This window comes from Rhizophagus irregularis, chromosome 17 (genome assembly GCF_026210795.1).
Source record: "Rhizophagus irregularis chromosome 17, complete sequence".
Taxonomy (NCBI): Eukaryota; Fungi; Glomeromycota; class Glomeromycetes; order Glomerales; family Glomeraceae; genus Rhizophagus; species Rhizophagus irregularis.
In genome coordinates this window covers 1,464,410-1,490,905 of record NC_089445.1, presented here as the reverse complement: position 1 = coordinate 1,490,905, position 26,496 = coordinate 1,464,410, and the positions used below count along the sequence as shown (strand labels likewise).

At 27.9% G+C, this 26,496-nt stretch overlaps 7 protein-coding genes across 7 annotated transcripts; 3 read left to right on the top strand and 4 right to left on the bottom strand.

Annotated features, from left to right (window-relative positions):
* Positions 1 to 3,380: 3,380 nt before the first annotated feature.
* OCT59_009064 (uncharacterized protein) lies at positions 3,381 to 3,722 on the bottom strand (the record flags this gene model as incomplete). The annotated part of the gene is made up of 1 exon (XM_066133288.1): positions 3,381 to 3,722. One exon carries the CDS (start codon positions 3,720 to 3,722, stop codon positions 3,381 to 3,383), a length of 342 nt encoding a protein of 113 aa, XP_065999740.1.
* A 4,108-nt stretch (positions 3,723 to 7,830) lies between these two features.
* On the top strand, positions 7,831 to 8,052 carry OCT59_009063 (uncharacterized protein; the record flags this gene model as incomplete). Its single annotated transcript, XM_066133287.1, has 1 exon — positions 7,831 to 8,052. The coding sequence occupies one exon, from the start codon at positions 7,831 to 7,833 to the stop codon at positions 8,050 to 8,052; it is 222 nt and encodes a 73-aa protein (XP_065999739.1).
* A 952-nt stretch (positions 8,053 to 9,004) lies between these two features.
* Positions 9,005 to 9,572, top strand: OCT59_009062 (uncharacterized protein; the record flags this gene model as incomplete). The annotated part of the gene is made up of 5 exons (XM_025333008.2): positions 9,005 to 9,071; positions 9,145 to 9,192; positions 9,265 to 9,309; positions 9,386 to 9,466; positions 9,538 to 9,572. The coding sequence occupies 5 exons, from the start codon at positions 9,005 to 9,007 to the stop codon at positions 9,570 to 9,572; spliced, it is 276 nt and encodes a 91-aa protein (XP_025164182.2).
* Positions 9,573 to 10,810: 1,238 nt separating this feature from the next.
* Positions 10,811 to 12,116, bottom strand: OCT59_009061 (uncharacterized protein; the record flags this gene model as incomplete). Its single annotated transcript, XM_066133286.1, has 8 exons — positions 10,811 to 10,850; positions 10,935 to 10,961; positions 11,257 to 11,300; positions 11,367 to 11,409; positions 11,684 to 11,714; positions 11,796 to 11,834; positions 11,903 to 11,933; positions 12,114 to 12,116. The coding sequence occupies 8 exons, from the start codon at positions 12,114 to 12,116 to the stop codon at positions 10,811 to 10,813; spliced, it is 258 nt and encodes an 85-aa protein (XP_065999738.1).
* A 1,288-nt stretch (positions 12,117 to 13,404) lies between these two features.
* Positions 13,405 to 13,732, bottom strand: OCT59_009060 (uncharacterized protein; the record flags this gene model as incomplete). Its single annotated transcript, XM_025326168.2, has 2 exons — positions 13,405 to 13,586; positions 13,663 to 13,732. 2 exons carry the CDS (start codon positions 13,730 to 13,732, stop codon positions 13,405 to 13,407), a joined length of 252 nt encoding a protein of 83 aa, XP_025177455.2.
* Positions 13,733 to 17,437: 3,705 nt separating this feature from the next.
* Positions 17,438 to 18,443, top strand: OCT59_009059 (uncharacterized protein; the record flags this gene model as incomplete). The annotated part of the gene is made up of 2 exons (XM_025330406.2): positions 17,438 to 17,774; positions 17,869 to 18,443. 2 exons carry the CDS (start codon positions 17,438 to 17,440, stop codon positions 18,441 to 18,443), a joined length of 912 nt encoding a protein of 303 aa, XP_025177456.2.
* Positions 18,444 to 26,070: 7,627 nt separating this feature from the next.
* On the bottom strand, positions 26,071 to 26,496 carry OCT59_009058 (uncharacterized protein; the record flags this gene model as incomplete). The annotated part of the gene is made up of 1 exon (XM_025310888.2): positions 26,071 to 26,496. One exon carries the CDS (start codon positions 26,494 to 26,496, stop codon positions 26,071 to 26,073), a length of 426 nt encoding a protein of 141 aa, XP_025177457.2.

The window sequence follows — 26,496 nt, the reverse complement described above, 5'->3', positions numbered from 1 at the left end:
GAAAAGCTCGAATCCTATCGAAGTCAACTTGATTCACGTTATGTAAATGAAGAGACAAAATCGCTTTTTTTGACAGTAAAGCCTGAATTACCTCCGGCGTTATGAAGCTATTTCCAGGCCTCACTGCATGGAATAGTGCGTGAGCGCGACCATATTTATTGATAAGCCACTCAGAACGTGCGTGAGGGTCCTTTGATATAGTATACCATTGTCGATTTGTTAAAATAGTTCGTTAAAAGTGCATGTGCGCGACCGTATTTATTGATAAGCCACTCAAAACGTGCGTGAGGGTCCTTTGATATAGTATACCATTGTCGATTGGTTAAAATAAGTGGTAAAGGAGTGTGTACAAACTTAAAAAGTTCGATAGCTCTCGGGTTTGGGGAAAAAAAAAATATTTCTAAAAAATTTTGTGAAAAATTTGTAAAAAATTTTTTTGCGAATTTTTTTTTTTTTTGGATCTTTTATTTATATAAAAATTTTAATATGTCAATATAAAAAAATTGCTCATCACATTTTCTACATTTTCTGTAACACTAACTCGGGAAATTTTAACTCGGAGAATATTCATGACAATCGTGACATGCAACAAATAAATTAATCATTATTAATTAATTCCGTCGTGTATATCTAATAATAGAGTATTTCAATAAATTTATTAATTTAAATAGAATCTTGGTTTTTATTTTAGAATATATTAGTATTAATAATGAAAAAAATTTAGTGGGCGATGAAAAATGATCTCACTTTATCAGTATAGGCGACTCCACATATTTTAGGTATTTTATATTATAAATTTTTTTGTTGGACTTTTGTTCTTGTAAAACAACGTAATATATTTTAAAAGAATATAAATAAAAAAAAAATTCTATAGAAAAATTTTTTTTTGCCTCCGTAAAAAAAACACAATTTGTTTGATATGTAACATTAATGTGATACTCCTGTTGAACAAACTCCAAAACCTTTCAGAATATTTCCAAAAATGTTTAAAGCAAAAATAATAAAGACAATATCACTGGTCGATCTGCATGAAGTTTACATATCATAGCACTGAAAATATGATCATATCCTGGAATGCATTAGATCATTGACAATCATATCTTGAAATGAAAAATTGTGAAAATTTATGCATTTTTATGGATTAGATTTTTAACCATAAATCCAAATTTTGATCAGATAATTTTATTTTTATATATACAGTATATTAGTAAATGTTTGGACTTCTTTTGCTATAGTTACCGTCTTTGTTCTTTTTTAAATAAATCAATAAAGTCGTTGCATTTCTCTTGAAAAAAAAAAATAGCAAAACGATTTTGAAATTATTAAAATATTATCGTTAGACGTTAATTTCTATTAATTCAAGAAGACGATCTTTAATTTTTTGATGTTGAATCATTTGAAAGATAAATATAATTATATACAACATTTGGGAATTAATATTAAAACGAGATCTTTATTAAAAATTAATATTTTCTTTGATGGAATGGTACACTGATAGAAATAAATTTACGAAAATTTTTTACGAATATTTTAATTTGGAACAATTTTTAATTCTTAAACGTAACTACAAATATCGAAGATTACAAGTAGATTTGGAGTCTGCCTTCTATCTTTTACAAGGCGACCAAGGTACCATGTATACAGATTTTTACGAATCAAGAATGAAAAGAAAAAAGATTCAATCCTTATCGAAGAAATACCTACGATAGAACAAATTAAAAAATCGCATTTTTCGGTTTTTAAAGACCGTTTTTTTTCGACATGTTAATATAGAGAAAGAAGATTTTAACCATGTATGGGCATGTAATTAAAGACAGGAATAGATTTCTATTTTAATTCAACAAATTAGACAAATTTTAATCGATAATATTAACGATCAAATAGAAAATCAAGCATTACATATAGACGATATTGATTTGTCTGATTTACTTTATATTTGGGATAATTCAATTAGAGAAGATAATTTTACGAATATTCATATAATTAAAAGAATAATTCCTTTAAGTTCAAGCAAATTTATTAATGAAAAATTGCAAAAAAAAAAGAATCTTAATATAATTCTCGGAAATTTTCTTTCGATTTAATTAGAGATTTTTGAAATGAACGATGTTCTATTTATCACGAAATTAATATGGCATTAGGTATTACAAACAATATTTTAAAAGTACAATATGATAAAGAAAGATATATTACAACAATGAAACTTCGGTTAAATGTTATTGAGTGTGATATAACCTCCGACGTTGTATAGTAGTATAGTTGATGAAAATCTATATAGTATAGTATTTTATCTATACTTTCATTAATAATATAGTAGAGTTAGTAAATTTGCATTAATATTAATATAATTTGCAAACAATTTACATTGGTATTAATAAAATTATATCTTAATTATATTGAATAAATTAACCTGTTACCGCGTCACTGCATTTTTAAAATTATATGCTTAATTGGAATATTTTTTTTTTCTTAAAAAAAAAAACTTTGGGATTTTGACTGTCAAGATTTTTAACTGTGACTATCGGGATTTTATTTCAACTAGATTAGCGTTTGTCGTCTTGAGTATAAAAATTTTTATATCATACCGGCAATACTGTTATACTTTATAAATTTAGGACACATGATCCTATGAAATTACCATTAAACTACTCGATAAACTTTAAAGAAAATTCTAAATATCGAAAGGATCCTGAATTTCGCAATTCCGCCTCCAAAATGAAACCATAAGTGCCGTTGCAATTGCCGAATTATAATAAGAAATATGGATTTCGGAAATCAAATTATTTACGACGTAACCAAAAAAAATTCTACCTTTACGCATAACGAAGAAAAATTAATAAATTAAGGTACCGTAATTCAGACATTCAACATTAAATGACAAATGGCCTAGTCATATAAAATTATAGTATCATAAATTATATCCCGGTCCGTTTAGCTCATCGTAACGCTTAAATCTGATAAGTCACGTGATGTTATAATGCTCATCTTTACGTTTAATTTGTACCATTCTAACTCCGGCCAGAATTAAAGGATCGGCATATGGATCTGTACCTATCCGTGAATTAATACAGCATTAAATTTTAAAAATGACTCAAATTACAAAATGTCCTAAATGACTAGGTCATTTGAAGTTCATTCAGATGATTGATTACTACATTGGTACGGAAAAGAAAACGTTTTGTACCCAATTTTTTTTATAAGTTCAGAATCAATGATTCTTTGTTCTTTAAATACGAAAATAAAAATATATAAAAGTATAGTAAATATCAAAAAATTTTTATTCTTATGCAAATGTTACATATAAAAACAAGGGCTGGTTATCGATCGTAAATTTTATGTTGTTATTAATTTACCATAAACAGTGCCGTCTAATAAATTTCCTAATGATTAACGTAGGCATTTTCGTCTCGGTGAGAAATACAATCATTGTTTAACCAGCTATGTTTGAAACCGTCTTGATTATCAATCAAATTATTATTTTCAATATTTTTGTGAAAAGAATTCATCGAGGTTTCATTAGAATCGAATATAACTTCATTATCAGGAATATGATGTTGCAAAAAATACAAAAAAAGAATTTGTTTCAAGTTTTCTTCGAGACCTAATTTTTGATGTAAGGTTAACAAATATCTACATTTCAAATATTTTACATCAAAATCCATTCCATAAATTTCTTTATTCAATAAATTTACAATTAAAGAACACGATAATAATTTACACATAACATGAAATATCGCCGTAGGGTCATGCGAACTTTGAAAAACAAACTCATAGTCGTATTCATCGTCACAGAAAATAGAATTTTTCGCTCTTGGAAGAAAAGCTTGCAATATCTTTTTAGATAAATATTACTACCATTCTGATAGAATAGTCCAAGTTCAACAAATTTGTTTTGCATAGGTTGAAGCGACATCTTTTGTGTAAAATGACGAGTGGAGATAGTGTATTACAAGTATGTACTTTTTTTATAAAAAAATAAAAAAAAGCTTGAAAAACAAAACGAGCGGTAAAAGGGTGCATTATATAGCGGTGATAAGCAACAATTTACTGTGGATGTTTGGAATCTAGATATGTTAAAAAATTGCATCATCTGACTAAAAATCGTTAATATGATCGAAAACTTGATAATTTAAATAACCATTACCTCTATGAATATTATGAAATAAACAGATAACGTGGATTAAAAACTAAATGATATTGGTTATTGTCGAAACAAACCTGGTTGTAAACTAGATAGTCGATACATACTTAGAAAGTGTGACAACTGTATTTCTAAAAATAGACTAATTTGAAGATGCAGATATATCGTGAAAGCTACCATTGTTTGATGCATATAAAATTTATTTTCATTTATAAATTAATTATAGATATTGAGGAATTCTTTTAGTTTGGATTTGGTGATCACCCAAAACCTAAGAATAAATTTTTGCACGAATATTAACGCTTTATTGTCGGAAGTTACACTGGAGCATCTTAAAATATATACACAGATATATATATATATATTATATATATATATTATATTCGCAACGGCTAAAGAAAAAATATTATATTACATAAGATGCAGGCGTATCGCACAATTTAACATTTTTATATAAGAACGATCTAAACGTGGTACTCGTGGTAATGAAACAATACTTTTTTATTATATATATATTATAAATTGTATTTGTTGATTTATATAGTCAAAATCATATAAAAATTAACCTGGATTATTATAAAAATCAGTTATTAAAATATTTGGCTGAGCTTTTAAGTTAAATTGGTGTGTAGTCGAAAGTTTATTCAACCATCACTAAATTTGGGAATCCTAAATCGGGTGATTCTGTATTACAAACGAACATGTGAATTAAAATGATCGAAAAGGATTGACCGTTTTATAAGTTACGAATTTTCATCTAATGAATACTTTCCATTATGTTTTCATTCTATCCTTATAAATACTATAGCAAATTTTGTTCATAAACATAAATTTGGCAAGGATCCTATTATTGTACTTTTTTTTACCAATACATTTTATTTTAGTGTAAAATAAATTTCAATGTTAAGAAGAATAAATAAATAAAAAAGAAAAAGAATCGATTTTTGGCATTAGAATGAAAGTTTTTAGATGACAAAGACCAAAGAGCAAAGGGACTTCCTGAAAATGTTTTAAATTTTGAATTTGGTTATATTTTTAAAAATTTTAAAACGATTTAAGGTTCTCTCTCACCTTAATTAAAACTATTTTTTTTTTTTAAGAAATCAAAATATCGAGAAAACTTAGCAGAATGTTTGAAATTTTAATTTGACATCATGTTTTTTTATTAGTTAAGAGCTAATAATAATTGTAAATAAAAAGAAAGTCAAAGTCATAAATTAAAATAATCAAATAGGCGTATTAATATTTAATTCTAAACTATTAAGTATACAGTATTAAAAAAAAAAAAGATTTATTATAAAATGTTTTAATATTACTTTTGCATGATATTTCTTATTCAAATTATATAAATTTATTTTAATATATTTCAATAATACATCTTTGTATTAAAATCTACAAATTTTAATATTGATATCTTACTTATTTTGGAAGTTATATACAATGACTTCGATGATTTGTTGACTACCTTTTCACTTTATATTATTTTTAGTTCTACTACGAAAGTTATCATACGTACGCCATACACTTTTTAAGTAATAAGAATGTTAATCAATTCTTATCAATTCTTTTGAACTTTATGTCACGTTGTACTTGTCTTACAGAATGTGGTGCTTCTGTAGAATTCTTTGTTGGAATTTTGTTAAGAGTCTATTGATATTATATTATTATGGAATTTTCTGAGTTCGGATTAAAAACTCCTTGCTTAAAAGAAAACATATATATTTAGGCTTTTTTGTCTCAAGCAAAAGAACTAAATTATTTTTTTTTAAAAAAAAAAAATTAACGATGGATCAATTAATAAATCATAAACACAAAACTGATTTTTTATTATCAGACAATACATCTTTAGGAATGCAATTTCGTACCACAATTAAACACAATCGTAAATGTAAAACGAAGATATTATGCAGCGAATGTAATCAAAGAAGAGAACTTTTAGAAGAAAATCATCAGATTTGCCGCATTTGTTATAAAGCGAAATCAGTATTTATACCAAAAACAAAATTATTGATGATTTTATTATGCATACACTAACTAGGGATGGCAACGGTCACGGTCATTAACCGGTTATGACCGGTCATGACCGTGACCGATATCGGTCGGTCAAAGACCTCTGACTGACCGTTTGACTGACCGGTCTGACCAACCGGTTAACTGACCGTTTGACCGACCATTTAACCGATCCTGAAAATGTTTGCGAAACGTAATTTAATAAAAAAAATGTTTCGCAAACGTTTTTTTAATTATTTTAATAGAAAACATTGCAAAAACGTTTTTTATTAAGTATTTCAATTACAGCAAAATTCAAAATATACGGGACACTTGAGAATTTGATTGTTGGGTTGTCGGGTAGCCGGTTTACTCAGCAGTAGGTAAAGTAATTAATTGTTACATGTTATATACTATTATACTATATTTATTTATATAATACGATTATATAATCTGATATACTATTATTATACTCATGTCACGGGTTTATTTATACTTTTCTAATAAATAACCTACTGCCGAGTAACCCAGCTACCCGACAACCCGATAATCAAATTTCTCAAGTGTCCCGTATATTTTGAATTTTGCTGTAAATTACGTTTCACAAACGTTTTTAGGATTGGTTAACCAGTCGGTCAAACGGTTGGTCAAACGGTCAGTCGGTCAGTCAAAGGTTCTTGACCGGTTATGACTGACCGATGACCGACCATAACCGACCATTGCCATCCCTAACACTAACTAGTGGTAGTAAATTAGCTGGAAAAATGGTGTTCGCGCCTTATGACCAATTTATAGATGTAAAATTTATTGCTGAAGGAGGCTTTAGTAAAATTTATAAGGCTATTTGGATTAATCGTCCAGTATTAAAAATTGGAGTAAACCCACTTATAAAAATTATGAAGTCGTTCTTAAAAAGCTTAATAATTCTAAAAAAATCGCATCTAAGGAGTTAAATGAGGTGATTACAATTATTTATTAACTTAACTTTGAGTTAAGTAATTAATAAACTTTTTATTATTTAGCTCAAGATATTTCATGAATTTTCTTTAAATTGGAAAAAGAAGTATTTTAGTCGCAAAAATGATGGAACATACAATTATGTTAGTAGATATTTTGGAATTACTCAAGAACCCGTTACCAAAGATATCATGATTATTATGCCATATTATAAATTAGGTGATTTGATAAACTACTTAACTAATGATTTCTATAATATTCATTGGTATGATAAGTTGTATAGGTTAAAAAATATAATAAATGGACTTGTTAATATACATAGTGTAAATATTTTACATAGAGATTTTCATAGTGGAAATATCTTTTTTAACGAAAAAAAATACGCATACTTAGGTAATTTGGGCTTAAGTAAATCTGCAACTGAATTTACAGATGATGATAATAACAATGAGAATTATGGTATAATTCCTTATATGGCACCAGAGATTTTTAAAGGACAAAAATATACCAAAGAATCAGACATATATAGTTTTGGAATGATTATGTGGGAATTTATGACAGGTAGAAGACCTTTTTGGAATAGAAGTCATGATGCAGAACTTATAATAGAAATATGTGATGGTTTAAGACCACCAATTGTTACAAATGCGCCCAAAGGATATATTGAATTAATGAAAGAATGCTGGAATTCAGATCTTAATAAAAGACCAGAAGCGACTAATATATATAATAGAATTGATAAAATGGAAAAAAATGGATGTGAAATTATAAAATCATCAGAAATTGGACCTGTAACAACAAATAATCCAGGTGCTATTTATAGGAGTAGACCTTTGAGTGGTATAATTCAATCTGCAATGTCTACAATGTCTATAATAAAGATGTTAGCCGTAACTGTAATATTAAGACACAGTGTCGTATGTAATAGGTTGCAATCTATCTACATTAAAAAGCAAAAGTTGTAATGCTGTAATTAGGTTGTAATGCCATAATTAGGTCGTAATACTGTAATTAGGTCTTAATGCCATAACTAATCCGTAATGCCGTAATTCCGAAATTACGTATGTAATTTCGGCCAGAATTATGCACTTAATTTTAGCAGAAATTAACAAATATCCTAAAAAGGAAAGTGTTGTTACACAAAATTCCAGTGTCGTTCCCACTAAAATCAATTTTTGTGGAACGGCTATCGCCAAAAAAGGAAAGATCTGCATTCCCGTTTTGGCTGAATTATGATTTTCGGCTGAAATTACATGTTTAAGTGAAATTACGTTAATTTCGGCCGGAATTATATTTCGGATTTCGGATTTCGGATTTTAGGAAATATGTGACCGTGTAATTTCAATTTTAAGGGGTAAATAATATCAATAATAATAATAATAATAATAATTTTTTTTTTGTAAAAAAGTTTATATGTAAATTATGCATAAAATCATCTAATTATTAAAGATATTATGCTAATTTAATATAAATTTTTTGAAAAAAACTTAATATTTCCCACCTTCCACCCCCGACCACCCATCCTGAACGCGTATACAAAATACAAAAAAAACGCGACGCGTCTTATGTACCCCCTAAAATTAAAATTACACGACATATAAACTATTGTAATTTACTTTTATAATTCATTACTTTTATTTTAAATTTTTATCCCATTAAAAATTACGACATTACAGCCTAATTATAGCATTGCGACCTAATTACAGCATTACAACCCAATTACAGCATTACGGCCTAATTACAGTATTACGAAAAGTGTTGTAACTGTAATGCTGTATGCTGTAATATTACGGCATCGGCCAATCAATTACGGCTAACATCTTTAGTCTATAAGAAGTTTAAGAAGCGAGTCTATAATTGCAGGAGTTGGTAAATATAGTATTAAATATTTTAATTTAATTAAAAAATAATAATAATATGCTACTACTTCATTACTATTTAGATCTATTTCATTGTCATCAAAAAAACGATATATCTTTTAACGGTAATTATTTATTTAAGGTTATTAATAACTAATATAATTTTAAGTACTAATATTAATAAGTTTATTGTTTAAGATAAAAGAAAGTTTGACGATAATCAAATTGAAAACAGTTTTAATGAAGGTATGATAAAAGTCAAAATTTTATATTTAAACGTCATTCAATGATATTTACTAATTAATAAAATATTTCCAGACAAAATTATTAAAAAGATTAAATTAATCAAAAATGAAAATAATGGTAAAATATTTTATATATTTTTCAATAAATATAATTTATGTTTAATTTAATTTATTTTCGTTTTTCATTTATTTAGATTATACTACGCAAGAATTTGAATTGGATATAGATATAAATTCTGAAGACAGAAAATCTGAACAATGTATCATTGACGAAAGTAAGTAAAAAATATTATATTTTTAAAAGCTATGTTCTTAATAACCTAATTTTTTTAAATTACAAATATAGGTTATATTACACAAGAAATTGATTTTGATATTTGAATCTCGGTATTTTTCAAAACTTATTAGAATCCAATATTTACACTTTTTCTTTTTTAGTAATATTAGTTATATATACTGTATATTAATTTAGTTGAACATTATATAAATTATATATGGAGAATAAATTTATTGATATTTAAATAAAGCAAGCTTAAAAAATTTTAAAAAATATGATAACAAATTGACTTATAAAGTGGCAGCAAGCTTTAAATTTATAATATAAGTCGTGCGGTGATTTATTGAAGATTGGAACTTCCTGAAAATTTAGCAGTATAAAGAAATATAGAATCTTTGCAGAAACTTTTAAAATCGAAACCACATCGTAACTATATCAAAACTTTATCATAGAACTTATCGTAAAGATTTAATACCATATCGTGACCAAATCTTGATTATAAGTTTACGCGGATCGTATGTATAAAGTTGATGCATATTAAGGAAATCGTCACCTGATTTAACCGGCTCGTGCAAAAATAGTATTGAAATCGAAAACATATAGTAAATGTATATTTAAATTATATTAAATGCATGTTTAAGTTATAGTAAACAAATATTAAAGTTGTAGTAAAGTTATAGTTTATTTATTTTAAAATTGATGTACTATAATAAACTTTATTTTAGAAATATTAAATTGTTCTATCCTAAATCTAATCATACGAATTATTCTAATCTATAAATAAAATTAAATTGTTCAATAAACATAGATATAAATTTCATATAACGTTAAATGTCCTCTTAACTCTATTAAAAACATTTTTTTCAAAATTTTTTTTTTTAAAAAAATAAAGGTTACTTATTAAAATGCTTTTTAAAAAAAAAGTCTTTGAAAGTATTCTGAAACACACCTCTGGGGTTCCGGTAATAAAGGCGGGCTTGTGTCTTATGAAAAGATGAACAAAAATGTTATTAAAACATCTTTTTAAATTTAGTTTCGAAATTATTTTGAAACTCACATTTATCCTTTATAATTCTATCGTGAAGTTTTAAGATTTTCGCTTCTCATTCTATTAATTTTTTGCGAAACAAAGTGATTTCTGACATTGTATTACAAGGCCCTAGTCATTGGTGAAATGATTATCAAGGAAGTAGCCGTTCTCCTTTTTTTAATAATGATAAGTAGTGGACATTTCCTATAATAACAATTAATTATTGGATCCCCATATTCCCATAAAGGAGGTATTAGTTTTATTTGATTTCTTTGAACTTCAGAAGGTATTTTAACGAATCCTTACTAAGTTTCATAATGAACTCAATCTTCCAGTATTCAGGACTTGAATCCTACAAAAAGAAAATAGAGGAACGTCAACAATACGTTTTCTTTTTTAAGAAATCAAAAAAAGTAAAGTTTATGTTGAAACTTACTCTGTCTTTTCCGATGACCTAGTTTGCCTGAATATACAAAAAAGAAAGTTTAAAAATTTTGAAACACTAAACATATGAGCCAGAACCTATATAATAGGAAAAAAACGTTAATAAAATGTTTTTAAGGTCTGCATCTGGAAATAATTTTGAAACTTCCCGATTCTTCTGTGTCCAATCTTACGAAAAAAGACAAAATCCATTTTTTTTAAAGGTTCAAAAATTTTTTTTTTCGAAACTTATCTGTCCTACACGTCTAAAGAAAAAAGTTGCAATGCTAATGAATGTTTCGTTAAAATAGTTAGCTCAAAGAAAACCTACTCACCAAATTCTCACATGTTTAAAGTAATCCGAAGAAATGGCTACTATCTAAAAAAAGGAAACAAACCATTAGAAAACATTTCGTTAAGAGAAACAAATTAACTGATTTTTCACCAAGAATTTACGCGTCCAATGTCTAACTATCACCCAAGTCATACTTGAAATATCGAAAGATAGATTATTGAATTCAGTCTTCAATAGTACAAAAGTATCGTATGGAGGGTACTCATCTTTAATCTAATCAACAGGGACTTTGGTTTAATTCAACTCTCACGATACCCTACGAATCCCTAAGCTTAGAAAAGGTATCTCATCGATATCTAAAAAAAAAAGAAAAACAAAATCATTTAAAAAAAAACCTCCCATTGAAATCTCATCCCCCATCTAGAAAAGTCACCTAAAACAAAAGAATTAAATTCAAAATCATATACCCTAATTTTCTTTCCCATGTGTCCAGCCCATCTAAAAAAAAAAGATAAAATTGAAGTTAATGTACAGTACGTTTCGTTAGAATAAATAAACTAAAACAAAGAAAAAACTTACCAAAAATGAAATCCCACGCGTCAAAAGAAACCCGAAAAACTACCTGAAAAGAAATGAACTGTTTGTTAAAATAAATTAAAGAAAAAAAATTTTTATCTAAAACTTACGAAATGTCACATAGGAGACCGAGGGAGCCACCTAAAGAAAAAGAAAAAATTGAAATGTTATAACATTTCATTATCATTATAGAATTTGATTTTTTTTTCTGGGTTCTCTTCAACTTTTTTTTAAATAAAATACGGGAGAAGAAGGAAAGGATGAGGGATGAAAAACGAAATTTTTATAAAAAAAAATTTAAAAATATGGTGGTTAAAAAACCATAAAAAAAATATTTTTTTTTTTTTTAAGCAAATTATAAAACAGTTTTTTTAGTAGAAAAAATTTTTTTTTAAAAAAAAAGATAAACAATAAAGGGAAGAAGGAATGAAGAGAAAAATGAAGGAAAGAAATGTGGGGAAATGAAAGGTAAAGGGCGAAAGGAAAGATTTTCGTTGGAAAAAAAAATTTAAAAGTTAAAAATAGTTTATTTTTATATTAATGATCGCTAAGTTAAAAAAAGTTTAGATCAAACTATTAATTATTTTATAATGTTCCGTGTATCACATGATACATAAGGCTTTTCCCGATGTTAAAAATTATCATACAGAATAAAATTTATATAAAAAATATGAATAAAATAAATTGGCAGATTCATCACTAAATAATATTTAATACATCTAAGAAATATCTTAGATTAATTTTCACTACTAATTCTTGATGTTATTTACCACCTATTCACCACCTATTTACCACCTATTTAATAGCATTTTACAACTTCGTAAAAATATGTTATCAACAATTTCACGAGATAATTTGATACCATGTCGCCACATGTTGGATAATAGATCGTTGTGATTTGATGGCGATTTTTTAACTGCATGGTAACAAATCACAGGTTTCTGCAAAGATGTTGGGAAATTATTTGAATTATTGAGTTATATCAGAATTTTTTTGTTTTTGTTAATAACGCGCACATCCCTTTATTATAGTAAAATTTAGAAATGATACATATTTTATAAGAGGACGTACAATAGACATAACACTAATATCACGTATTAGGTTATTCTAATCTATTAACCCATCTAAGACAGAAGCAGGTATCTAAACCCACTTATTGAGTTATATCAGAATTATTGAGTTAACATATATATATTTCTTTATAAAGATACGACCATCTGAGAGGAAAAATTTAAAAATATTTGATCTTAAATTTTTGGTTACATTTTCTTTATTTTCTTAACAAATACCGTAAAAACCATAAATCTTGTTAGAATTATTTATATATATACAGTACATACGTATATATGTAATAAATATATATACACACATTTTGGAATTACGTATTTTATTAACAAAAAAAAAATCATATCAATACTAGTAATAATGTACAAAAAAATAAATTACATATAGATTATTATGGTTAAATCAAAAATTGCTTTTTGAAAATTTGCTTTAAAACTAAAAGTACATAAATGTATACAATTTTTTTTTTTAGTGTTTAAAATTCCATTATATAATACTAGTTCATACAGTATAACAGCATTGCATATACTGTATAAAATTGTACTTTTTATCTTTTTCGGTTAAATTCAAATAATCTCCTTCCTTCAATCTTTAATAAAAATGATGCAAATGATACTATCATTACCAAAATTCCAAGTATAGTAAATGACATTGAACTTTGAGGAAATTTTTTGAATACTGCGGCAAATACTGCATCACCAATACTTCCACCACCACGCTTCAGCTGAACTATTCAAAGTATATGGGAATATAAACAGGAATAAACCTTCCAAAAAGAAGATTATAAATTGAACAAGAAGTCTACCATGAATTCCCATTTTTTCATTACCAATATCTGAAAGGAAACCTCCAGAGGCATGTGAAAATAAATTCATCAGACCAAAAAGTGAAGCGATCAAACCAGCATCCTTTTTGGAAAGGTTAAAGTTTTTTCGATTATAAAAAATGTCAAAGCACCATCTACAGAAAGTTCAACACCAAAACATAATCATTAAAAGTAAAACATTTGGATATTTAAGCGCTATTAAATAAGAAAGATTTAAGATCACGTTTTGGTACAGTAGGAACTAGTACATTCATTTCAGAATCTGTATCAGTTACAATTTTATTTGCATCATCTGTATCAGTTTTCTTCGGCAGTTTGTTAGGAGGAAGGCCACGTTTAAGCCAATCACCTTGAGGACAATCATCAGTGAAGAAATAATCACATAAACCAACAGTAAAGCAAAGAAAAGCAGGAATAATTAAAGAAACGCGCCCATGATAAGCTGGAGCTTAAACCAGCAGAATGAAAACCAGCGGCGATCAAGGAGAAATATAGTAGTAATGCCAGCACCCATGTTTCCTCGACCTCCTATTATAGCATTAGTTAGCACTTAAAGATGTTAGCCGTAATTGATTGGCCAATGCCGTAATATTACAGCATACAGCATTACAGTTATGACACTTTTCGTAATACTGTAATTAGGCCGTAATGCTGTAATTGGGTCGTAATGCTGTAATTAGGTCGCAATGCTATAATTAGGCTGTAATGTCATAATTTTTAATGGCATAAAAATTTAAAATAAAAGTAATGAATTATAAAAGTAAATTACAATAGTTTATATGTCGTGTAATTTTAATTTTTAGGGGGTACATAAGACGCGTCGCGTTTTTTTTTGTATTTTGTATATGCGTTCGTGTAAAGAAAAAAATTATATAATGGGGGTGGATGGTCGGGGGTGGAAGGTGGGAAATATTAAGTTTTTTTCAAAAAATTTATATTAAATTAACATAATATCTTTAATAATTAGATGATTTTATGCATAATTTACATATAAACTTTTTTACAAAAAAAAAATTATTATTATTATTATTTTTGATATTATTTACCCCTTAAAATTGAAATTACACGGTCACATATTTCCTAAAATCCAAAATCCGAAATCCGAAATATAATTCCGGCCGAAATTAACGTAATTTCACTTAAACATGTAATTTCAGCCGAAAATCATAATTCAGCCAAAACGGGAATGCAGATCTTTCTTCCTTTTTTGGCGATAGCCGTTCCACAAAAATTGATTTTAGTGGGAACGACACTGGAATTTTGTGTAACAACACTTTCCTTTTTAGGATATTTGTTAATTTCTGCTAAAATTAAGTGCATAATTCTGGCCGAAATTACATACGTAATTTCGGAATTACGGCATTATGGATTAGTTACGGCATTAAGACCTAATTACAGTATTACGACCTAATTACAGTATTACAACTTTTGCTTTTTAATGTAGATAGGTTGCAACCTATTACATACGACACTGTGTCTTAATATTACAGTTACGGCTAACATCTTTATTAGCACTTCCAACAATATTTTTACCAAACATTTGAGTTGTCCAGAATTATTGACAAGGAACAAAAGTAGCACCGAGAATAATGATAAAGAAACGTACAACAATTAAACCAACAGAAGTAAGTACTAATCACTAAGACCTACAGGTATAGAACCCCCTATAAGAAATATGTACACGGAAAGGATACGTTTTGTATACATTTTATGTAAGTTTCTATAGATTCCGTATACAAATTCCGTATATTTAATAAGCAATTCATTTTTGAACATTTTTTAAAAAAACTAATGTATACGGAAAAAATTAATCATGCGGAATGTATACGGAATTTTTAAACTTAATATTTTTAGAAGATAATTTTACAAAAATCCCATATCATAACACAAGATCACGTGATTGTTTATTGTTATGATACGTTTTTTGTTTTTATATAAACCCTTACTTTGATAGCATAGGGAAAGTTTGTTTTTATTGGTTATGATCAACGTGGTCACGTTATTATGATTGGCTAAATAAAATAACACGTGATAATACTACGCGTATTACAGATCATTCTATGAGCCATTTTCAGCCTATCTGTAGGGGTTTTAACTATTCAATATGGTCCAAAAAAATCATGGCCCATGTTCAGTACGAAATTGTAATAATCAAGTAACCCGTTTTCGTCAATTCACTTCATTAGCATATGAGAAAGCCCAAAAAAAAGGAACATATGAAGCACATACGTACCTAAGAATCAGACAACAATTGTGTCATAGTCATTATATGAGTATTGTTGAACCTTACCATACTCAAAAGTCAGAAGTTCCCTTTTTTTTTAGAACCAGATAAAGAAAATTCAAATCGTAAATATTAAAATGATTGAAAATTAAATTTTTTTTTTTTATAACTAATTTTTTATTTGTTACATACAGAATCAAAAAGCTATTCATTTGCCGAGCAGGTTACTATGCTTACAAAGGTTCTATATGAGCGGCGTAGTAATTTAGAGCTTAATCCTACCCATTTTAAACAAATGATAGAAAAAGCAGATCCACGTTTACAAGGTCTTTTTGATAAATTAGTAAAGGCATTGGTTCCTGATAACAGATCTGCATATAATAAAGTTGAAGCAAGAAAAACAATTGTAAGTCTATGTTATATCATGGCTGGAATGCGAAATAAGTTTGTTAACGATTTCAAGTTGGAAGTTGGATTATATTTGTCAGCATCGGGTGCAACACGTGCTGCAATTGATACAATGAATAGTATTGGATTTTCTGCTTGTTATATAACAGTTAATAATTTTAAACGTAAAATTGCCAATGAACATCCGTTAAATATCAGAAAATTTCTCTTTGAACATGTAAGTAAAAAAATATTTTTTTTTCATTTGAAGAACTACTATTAACCAAAATTTAATTACAATCAGAGTGACCATTTGTACGTTTATAATCTAGATGATTACCATGACATACATGAGAAAAGAAGACCAGATACCGTAACTTTATCTACTGCCAAACATATGGCCACTTATATCTGTAAGCAGGTTTCAGGTTGTGCACCAATACCTATTATTTTTAACAACGTGTCAGTTCATAATCCAGTAAATATTGATGCCAGCAATATTTGTTTTCGATTAATTCGCAAATATCATGGAATATTTGATATTGCATACACTAATCGTAAAAAGCAATGGCTTACCAATGGACAATTAGCTACTGACACTTTTGATCAAATTGAACTACTCACAGTGCATTGTTATGATGATGCCATTGCTGAAAGAAAAGAAGAACGTTCAATGAAAGGAGTACAATTAATTGGGTTTCAAGAAAAGAATTTGCATTCTCTGAACGATTATATAACAGCATTACAAATGATCTTGGATATTGATAAAGATACTGGATACTTACAAAATCATATCGCACCATTAGTAGCAGATTGGCCTGGACAGTTATTTGTTCGTAAAGCAATAACAAATTTGCATAGGTGGATTCACAATATTCAATACCAGCTGGGATTAACTCGTTTATTCCAATTTTAGGCCCTCTTCACGTATCTCTAAATAGCAGAGAACATGTATTAATTGTATATTATACCTTCTTTCAAAAACTATTCCATTTTGTATTTGGTAAAAGAAAAGTATTAGCAAAGAAACCCAAACCTTGGAGAATTAATTTGCTTCTTGACTTAGCATATAATGGATGGTGTAAAATTAGAGATACTATTTTAACAAAATTTGGAAGTACCTGTAAAGACATAGAATACCGTATGGTTATTGACTTTTTGGATAATATAATTCCTGCAACTTTGGATGTGTATTCTATTCTTTTTCGATCTGGTTCATTCAATGAATATATAGAAACAATTTTTCAAATTTGGACATTTGCACTTAGATGGAAACGGCATAATTATAATAAAGCACCATTAGCCTTCTTATCAGATATTTTTTATTGGCAAGATACGAACCATCCATTTGCTGAAGCTGTAAAATTATTTTTAGTAAACTTTGATGATTATTATGTTGAGAATATGCATAGTAAAATAAGATCTCAAACACCTGTGAATAGCAATGTTGACAATATAATAAAACAAGCTTACGTGATTGGTATCTTGTTTTGCCAACTATTTTCTATTTCTATTTGTTGTTTTATGTAATATACACTTTGTAACATCATTTGATCTTCATGTGAATGCATTAGATGAACGAAACCATTGTAAACTTAAAGATACTTTTCAAAAAACAAAGGCGTATCCTTACAAGCCATCATTGTTAAACATTCTGGCAGAAAAAACATCATTGTTTTTATTAGACTATTTTCAGAGAATTTATAAGAATTGTGGGAAAAGTAAATTATGTAAATCAAAGAAAAAGATACAATGTCAATTAGCTACCTTGGGAGAGACTGTTGATACGAAATGTCTTCCAACAGAATACAGTACAAATATGCCTCCATTGCCAGATTCTTGTGATCATTGCCGTAAAAAACTTGATGATGGCGAAGTATTAATTTGTGGGCATGGTTATCATTTTGAGTGTTATCAAATGATGGAATATGGTTGTCGTCATTGTGAGGAATACTACAAACGCGGAATTTATAGCAACGTGAACTCTTTCTTAGATCGATTAGAAAAGGGACCAAATGTTCTTACTTCTGATGAACAAGACAAAACTCCAACAGAAGAAAATGAGACAGTGGAAGAAGTGGAAGCAAATGGAAGCCAGGAAGTGCATGCAGAACTTTTAATTGCACTTATTCATGTTAATACCTGGTGATATTGTCTGTGATTTAGTTAAAATGTATTAACTATTGTAATGTGTTATTTTTTTTCATGTATAAAAGACAAATTAAATAAATTACTTACTCTTATAATGTTTTAAAACGAATATTCTGTTTAGAATAACATTTTGTAAGTTCAGTTTGAAATTTACTAAGAATAACTTCAATTTCAGTCCTATTGCCATAATTATAGAAAATACTTCATATAAAACTCTCTGAAACATTGGATGTCATTGGATGTTATTAGTTCTAGAGAAGGAAATAGATTTAGAGAACATATTTGTAAAGTTTCGTTATGTGTCTTTTAGTAGTATTTGTGGCTTATTATATGGTCGATTATAATTTAATTGAATCCTATTGTAAAATACATATAAATAATTGTGTAATAATTATTACCAAATTTAAACTTTCCCTATGCTTACTTTGATGAGTTTGATCTTCCGATCTTCCTTTCTGTCTTTCCTTTTCTTTCTCTTATCTCTTGTCTTATTTTTGTTATTTTTTCTAAAATTTTCTTCTTTCTTCATCACCCCCTTTTAAAAAAAAATTTTTTTTTTCGTATCTCACTTTAAAAAAGTTTTTTTTTCGTCACTCTCCCTTAAAAAAAAATTTTTTTTCGTCACTCCCTTAAAAAAAAAATTTTTTTGATTTTATTCTTTTATTCCCACTCTTCTTTTTTTTTAAAAAAAATTTCTTCTTTCTATTTCTATTTCCTCTTTATAAAAATTTTTTATTATTCTAACTTTGACGTCCTCCCTTTAAAAAAAATTTTTTTTTAACTTTCCTAACTTCATTACCCCTCTTTTTAAAAAAAAATTTTTTTTGATTTATTCTTTATTCCCTTTTCTTTTTTTATTTATATTTATCCCTTTTTTTATTTTATAGACCAGCAGATTTTTTTTTGTGAGAAGATTCAGTTTTCTTTTTTCTTTTTTGTAGATTAGTTTGGGAGTAGTGCTCCGAACGATACGAGTCGACACGGGTTAATTTGACCCGACTCAACTTTTAAATCGGGTCGGTACTAATGATTTTTAATGACTCGTAACCTGCATGACTTACATGACCCGACCCACTGGGTCGGGTCATAAATTTCCTTGACCCGGGTTTAACCCGGATCGATCCAGATGTTTTTAATTCTGGCAAAATTATAATTTTGGCCAAAATTAAGCCAAGAATTAGTTTCAACAAATATTAAGCATAGCTTAAGCAGAAAAATAAAAAAATTAACCTTTGGCTTTTGAGAATAATATTTTTCTGATAGCTTTAGAATTCCAATTTATCTTTGATTTGAATATCTGCTAATTATTTCGCCTAATTCTTTGACTTTTATTACAGTATATTAAATCAGGTTCAAAATTCGTATTTTTAGTTAATTAGTCAAGGAGAAAAATAAGAGCTAGTGTTACATATTTTGTATAACCATTCATGATACAAATTTCAGGTGGCTACTAGTGGTTAATCACTAAGTCACCTTTTTTTCAAATAAAAGGAAATTAATTTTGTTATTATTATAAGAAATCCTCAGTTAGTACCCATTTTACTTAAATGTTCAGGTCTAACCCGGTTACATGAGTTAAATTATACTCAGTCGAGTCAAGGGTCAGGTTACAAAAATATGAGACCCGAATAAATCCGAGTCTTATATTTTTTTATTCAGATCGGTGAGATCCCCCAATTCCCTCTGTCATCAATTTACAGAGTTGCCACATCGAACGGGCATTCTCATGGTCGAACGAATGAATAAACGAACGAACGAACACTTAAACGAACAAGCAAGTAATCAACAACATAATCAAACAACATAATCAACGAACAACATACAACAACATATAACAACAACATTCTTGGTTCACAAAATAAATAGCGTTAGTAATATAAAACGTTGAACGATATAAAATAAAATTAACTTCTCTAAATTTTCCCCAAATTATATCCACTTTTACCTTTAATTTCAAACTTCGATAGCTCTCGCTACGAATTATTACTTTTCAAAAACATATATTTAATTCATCTTAAAATTTTCATTTATTTAATTAAAATTAATTAAGCGAACATTAATTAAAGTTTAGGGCGAACCTATTACCTTCAATTAATATTAAACTTTACTAACAAATAATTAAATGAAACTTATATTTTTATTGAGTTCTGTGGATGAGAACTAAGGAATTACCTTGAATTCCGCTCTCTATATATACAATTTTTATGCTACTTTCTATTCTATCTATATACTATCTTTTATGTTCTTTTTACATATTATCTTTGAACTATCTTTCTAATATACTATCTATATTTTAAATACGCTATCTTTTAATATGCTATCTTTTAATATGCTATCTTTTTATATATGTTCTTTTTAATATATTATCTTTTACGTTCCATCTTTATACTATCTTTTTATATTATCTTTTACATTATTTTGTGTTCTTTAATCTTTCTGACATTATTTTATATGTTCTTTTAATTCGCTTTATGTGTTTTGCTTATAATCTATCTTTTGTGGCTTATAATTATTCTTTTTTATCGTTCTTATTGTCAAAGATTGCTAAGCCGCAATTGATCGACTCTATTTATCCTATTGGTTCCTTGTCAATCATTCAATAAATATTACATCATGTAGATCATTACTCTTCCTAAATGTTTATCCTTTTCGGCTAATTATTTATCCATCTACGCCAATTCACGATTAATTTGTTCGTTCTTAATATTTAATAATTACATTTGGTGGTTGAATTTTATCATCTTTTCGTGCTTGATATTCGACCGTTTACATCGGGTCAAATATTTCCTCAAAACTCGACCCGACTTGACCCGGTAGGAGCACTATTTGGGAGTCCTTTCCTTTTTGTAGGATGGTTCAGGATTTTTTCTTTTTTTAGGTCAGTTCAAATTTTCTTTTTTTTTGTAAGTTGGGTTCAGATTCTTTTCTTTTATAGGTTATTACAGTTTTGTTGCTTCAGAGTCTTCTTTTTTTGTAGGTCAGTTTTGGATTTATTTTGTTGTTTTAGTTTCTTTTTCATCAGACACTTCATAATTCTTTTCTTTTATGTAGGTCAGACATTCTGGAGTTCTCTTTCTTTTTTTGTAGGAATGCTAACCTTTGGTGATTTGGATAATTGCAGATACTATATGAGGGGGGGTTTGTTTCCAATTAAGTTAGACGTTCTTATGTTTCTTTTTTTTTTTGTTTTTCTAGGTTATTTGACTCCAAATGAACCTGAACTTATAGATAATTTTGGTTGCAATAGGTGGTTTTAATAAGGAGGGAATTTTCATAATATATTTGTATTTTGTTTATTTTTTATTTTTTATTTAATTTAAATACAATTATAGTAAACTGTAATACAAATAGTAAATTCAGTGACCAAATCGTATAAATTTCATGATAAAATCAGTGATCAAATCATGTAAATTCCATATGAATCCCATGCAAATTCCGTATCCAAACCATATTTATAGTGATACGGAATTGTGCATTTTTCCGTATCCTATTATGATACATTATTTCTAAGGAAAAAAATCGTATAAATACTTTATAAAAAATGTATCCAATTTTTTTATAGGGACCTAATATAAGCAATAGAGCCATAACACGTTTTGGGCCAAAACGGCCACATAGAGGACTAACAAGAAAACGAAAAAATACAGCGGAGGCTACATTTACAATGTTTCCATCTTCAGTTTCTTCAGGGGTTACTAATTTTATATCTTCCATAATATAAGGTAAAAGGGAGCAATTGCAAACCAGCCCGTAAAAACTATATTAAAGGAAAGCCAAAATGAATTGCTCTCACATGAGGACATTTTCCTTGAATGAGATTAATCTCAATTGCCTTTTGGTCATCGGAAAATAAGATCGTCATGTGATTACATTTATTGTTTATTAACAGAAAGTTTTTTAGAAGATTTATCAAATACTAATTTAATCATTTGATAATTCTTTAATAATTTTAAAATGTCAATTCGTTTCAAACTCAAATTTTGAACTTTGCTTTTTTTTGTCGTTAAAAAAATAAATAAATAAATAAAGCAAAAGCAAAGGTTCAATCTTCAGGATAAAAAAAGGATTTTTTTTTTTGTAAATCTTCGTGTGATACCGGTAATTTTGTGGATTATCTAATATCAGCACCAAATAAAGTTAAGGAAATTCTAGTTGATAGAATTGATTAACCTGGAAAACTTATGTTTTGAAAATTTATTAATATCGGTTTCAAGTTATATGTTTAGATGTTAACGATGTTAACTAAGTAATTAAATCTACAAATAATAGATCAAATTTGGGTTCTTAAGTCTAAATTTAGTTTCGGTCAGACGCACATCAATCCGAAATTAATTCTGGCTGAAATTACAATTTGGGTGGAATTAAATTTAACTCTTCTGCCCACACTTATAGTACTGGCCCAAGCTAAACATAGTGCCAGCCAAAATTAAAAATCGGGTTAATCTGTCAAAAATAATCAGATACGATGTAAGACTAGGGATGCTAATCGTTACATTATGTTACGTTACGTTACGTAACTTATACTGTAAGTTACATGGACTGAATGTAACATTACATTGATATGTATTGATGTGTTTACCAGAATTAAGATAATCCAGTATTACCTTAATCTTGGCCAAGTTTATAATTTATAACGAACATTAACAAATAAAAAAGTAGCTTATTATTATGTTTTACAGTTTCGGATTCAACTTTTTTTATGATCTTATCATACAAGTTTTAACATATTCCTGCAATCTTGTCGCATTTTTGTTCATTCAGAATTACAATATTTATATTTATATCATTTTTTTATTGGAATTTATTGTTTCTTCAGATTTTGATTAAAAAAAAAATTTTATGTTACAATAACATAATGTAACGTAACTTATAGAAAATTACCGTAACGTAACAATAAATTTTATAAATTACAGTAATTTTACATCTCTACGTAAGACCTACGCCCGTAGTAAACTACGTTGCCAGTGCAGTCTTAACAAAAATGATTATAAAATTGCACAAATTTATTTATACAAACTAGGTTTAATAATATTTCCTAATATGTCAATTCCTAAGTTATAATCATAAATCTCAAATAATTCCTTTTATTTATAAGAAATGATTTCATAAAAATATTCAAAAATCCTGTTTCTGACTCTACTTTCGCGACAAAAATCAATTCCTTGATTTTTAGCCTTTGACCTTTTTCTTAATTTCCTATATCAATTAAATCCCACTTCTAAATTGATCTTCAATCCTGTTCCCTTATTTGTACTTTCCTTTCATGTGATTTCTGATCACCTGAATATAAAATAAAATAAACTAATACCCAAATAACTATGTAACACTAAACATTACATATGGCTCAGTTTATTGCTCACGATTAGGGATGTAAAATTACTGCAATTTATAAAATTTATTGTTACGTTACGGTAATTTTCTATAAGTTACGTTACATTATGTTATTGTAACATAAAATTTTTTTTTTAATCAAAATCTGAAGAAACAATAAATCCCAATAAAAAAATGATATAAATATAAATACTGTAATTCTGAATGAACAAAAATGCGACAAGATTGCAGGAATATGTTAAAACTTGTATGATAAGATCATAAAAAAAGTTGAATCCGAAACTGTAAAACATGATAATAAGCTACTTTTTTATTTGTTAATGTTCGTTATAAATTATAAACTTGGCCAAGATTAAGGTAATACTGGCTGAATTATCTTAATTCTGGTAAACACATCAATACATATGTAATGTTACATTCAGTCCATGTAACTTACAGTGTAAGTTACGTAACGTAACGTAACGTAATGTAACGATTAGCATCCCTACTCACGATCCGGGAGTAAAACTGCCCCTATGACACCCGAAAATCTGCTCAAAAAATTCCGCACAGGGCCGGCACTATGCAGTAACACGTGAATAAACAGTGACGACAAATAGGATTTTGACTAACTGAAAAAAACTGTCCTTCAGATACTTATAGAAAATGGAAACACAGACTCACAGAGAGACGTGACACGACTGACACGTGTGATTAATAAATTTACTATTGCGGAATTTTTTATATACACCTAAACTAAATGTAGACTTCCCTAGCGTAACCTGAAAAAAATGTCACGAAATGGCCGGCATTACGCAACTTGACTGAAATTAAGTGTGGCGCACTTGTGACGAATAATGTGTGACGAATATGTTTTTACCTACTCGAAAAAAACTAGATACTTATAGAAAATGGAAACGCAGTGGGGTGTGACGGTTGTGACAAAAGAAGGCACGTGATTTTTCGTGACATTTTTTTCAGGTTACGCTGCGAAAGTCCTAAATGTATTACTGCGCCCACAATTAATAATTAGCAACGTGATCCGGTACTGGCTAGTCAAAAGATAGATAACACGTGATATACTATATATGATGGCGTAGTATAATAAAGTATAATTGTATATACTATATAATACGTAAACATATCAATATAACATAAATTAATAATTAAACTTTTTAAACAATATTACTTTATTTGATTTTTATTGAACATTTTAATAATGACATTTTCTTTGGAATTTCGTTTGAATGCCTGTCCAATTTGTCTTATCTGTTTAGATTGTCAAAATACATATGGTCAAAAATGCACTTGCCAAGCAAGAGAAGAGGAAAAAAGCTGAACGTAATTATGCAGTAGAAAAGGTGCCACAAACCATAAAGTTGTGTTGGACTCGGAATTTGTTGACTGGGGTTTTGCTAATATTTCGAAGGAAATTGAACTTTTACCAACTTAAAATGATGTAAGTATTTGTCAAAAATGTATACTTCTATATGTTAAGCCTTTCAAAATCCTTTCAACTATTAATAAACGAAAATGTTTATTTAGCATTGATTTTGGCACATACAAAAAATCAAAAGAAAATAACAAGGGTATACTTTAATTAATTTTAATATAACATAATTACATTATTATATACAATTATACTTTATTATTATACTTTAACTACGCCATCATATATATATGTCACGTGCTATCTACTACCTAGTAACCCATACCCGACGATCCGACAATCCCGACAATCAAAATTTTCAAGTGTCCACTATATTTCGAATTTTGCTGTAAACCGGGTCCGCAATCAGGAATTTGGCTCCGTTTTTCGGCTAACTACACCATTATGGTAAAACTGAACATAAAAAAAAAGATTGAACAAACTATCTTATAATAAAATATTAGTATAAAACAAAAACAAAGATAAATGGATAATTATATTTAATAATTATAATTATGTGTCATTGAAAATAAACAAATTCATAAATTATAAAAATAATTCTTTATTTAAATGTAATTAAGTAAAACATACTACCGTATATTGCGGGCCATAGTACCCCGGGTATGATACAAATTTTGGGGTTGACCTTGTACTTATTTCGAAAGATTGTATAATAATCAGAATATAATTTCTGGGCAAGATTTGATTCTCTAAATGATAAAATCGATAGAAAAGGTAACTTTTTCACGTAAAAAAGGGGATACTATACATGGGGGGGTACTATGGCCCGCAAATATACGGTAAATAATTTAAATTCTATGAAATTGCCATTATTGCATTAATATGCTTGCGCTACTATAGTATTGGTATCAGTATCGATCCACTATCAGGGATTGGATGTTGAAAAGTACAAAGGAAGAGTTTGTTTCAAGTTACGTTCGAGGTTTAACTTTTGATGCAAAGTTAATGAATTTCTACGTCTCAATTCAGCTACATCAAAATCAAATCCATAAAATTCCCTATTCAACATATTTAAAATTAAAGTATTTGGTAATAATTTACACGTAACATGAAACATCGTCGTGGAGCCATCCAAACTTTCTAAAAAGAACTCGTAATCATAATTATCATCCAAGAAGATAGAATTTCCTGTACCTTGAAGTTGATCTTGTAAAAATTTCCTACAAGTTATATGATAAATATTATTATCATTTTGTGGTTGGTAAAATAAACTAAGCTCGACTAATCGGTCCTGAATGGGTTGAAGTGTTGTCGTTTGAGCTGAAACTAGGTTTGCTGAATAAAAAGACAT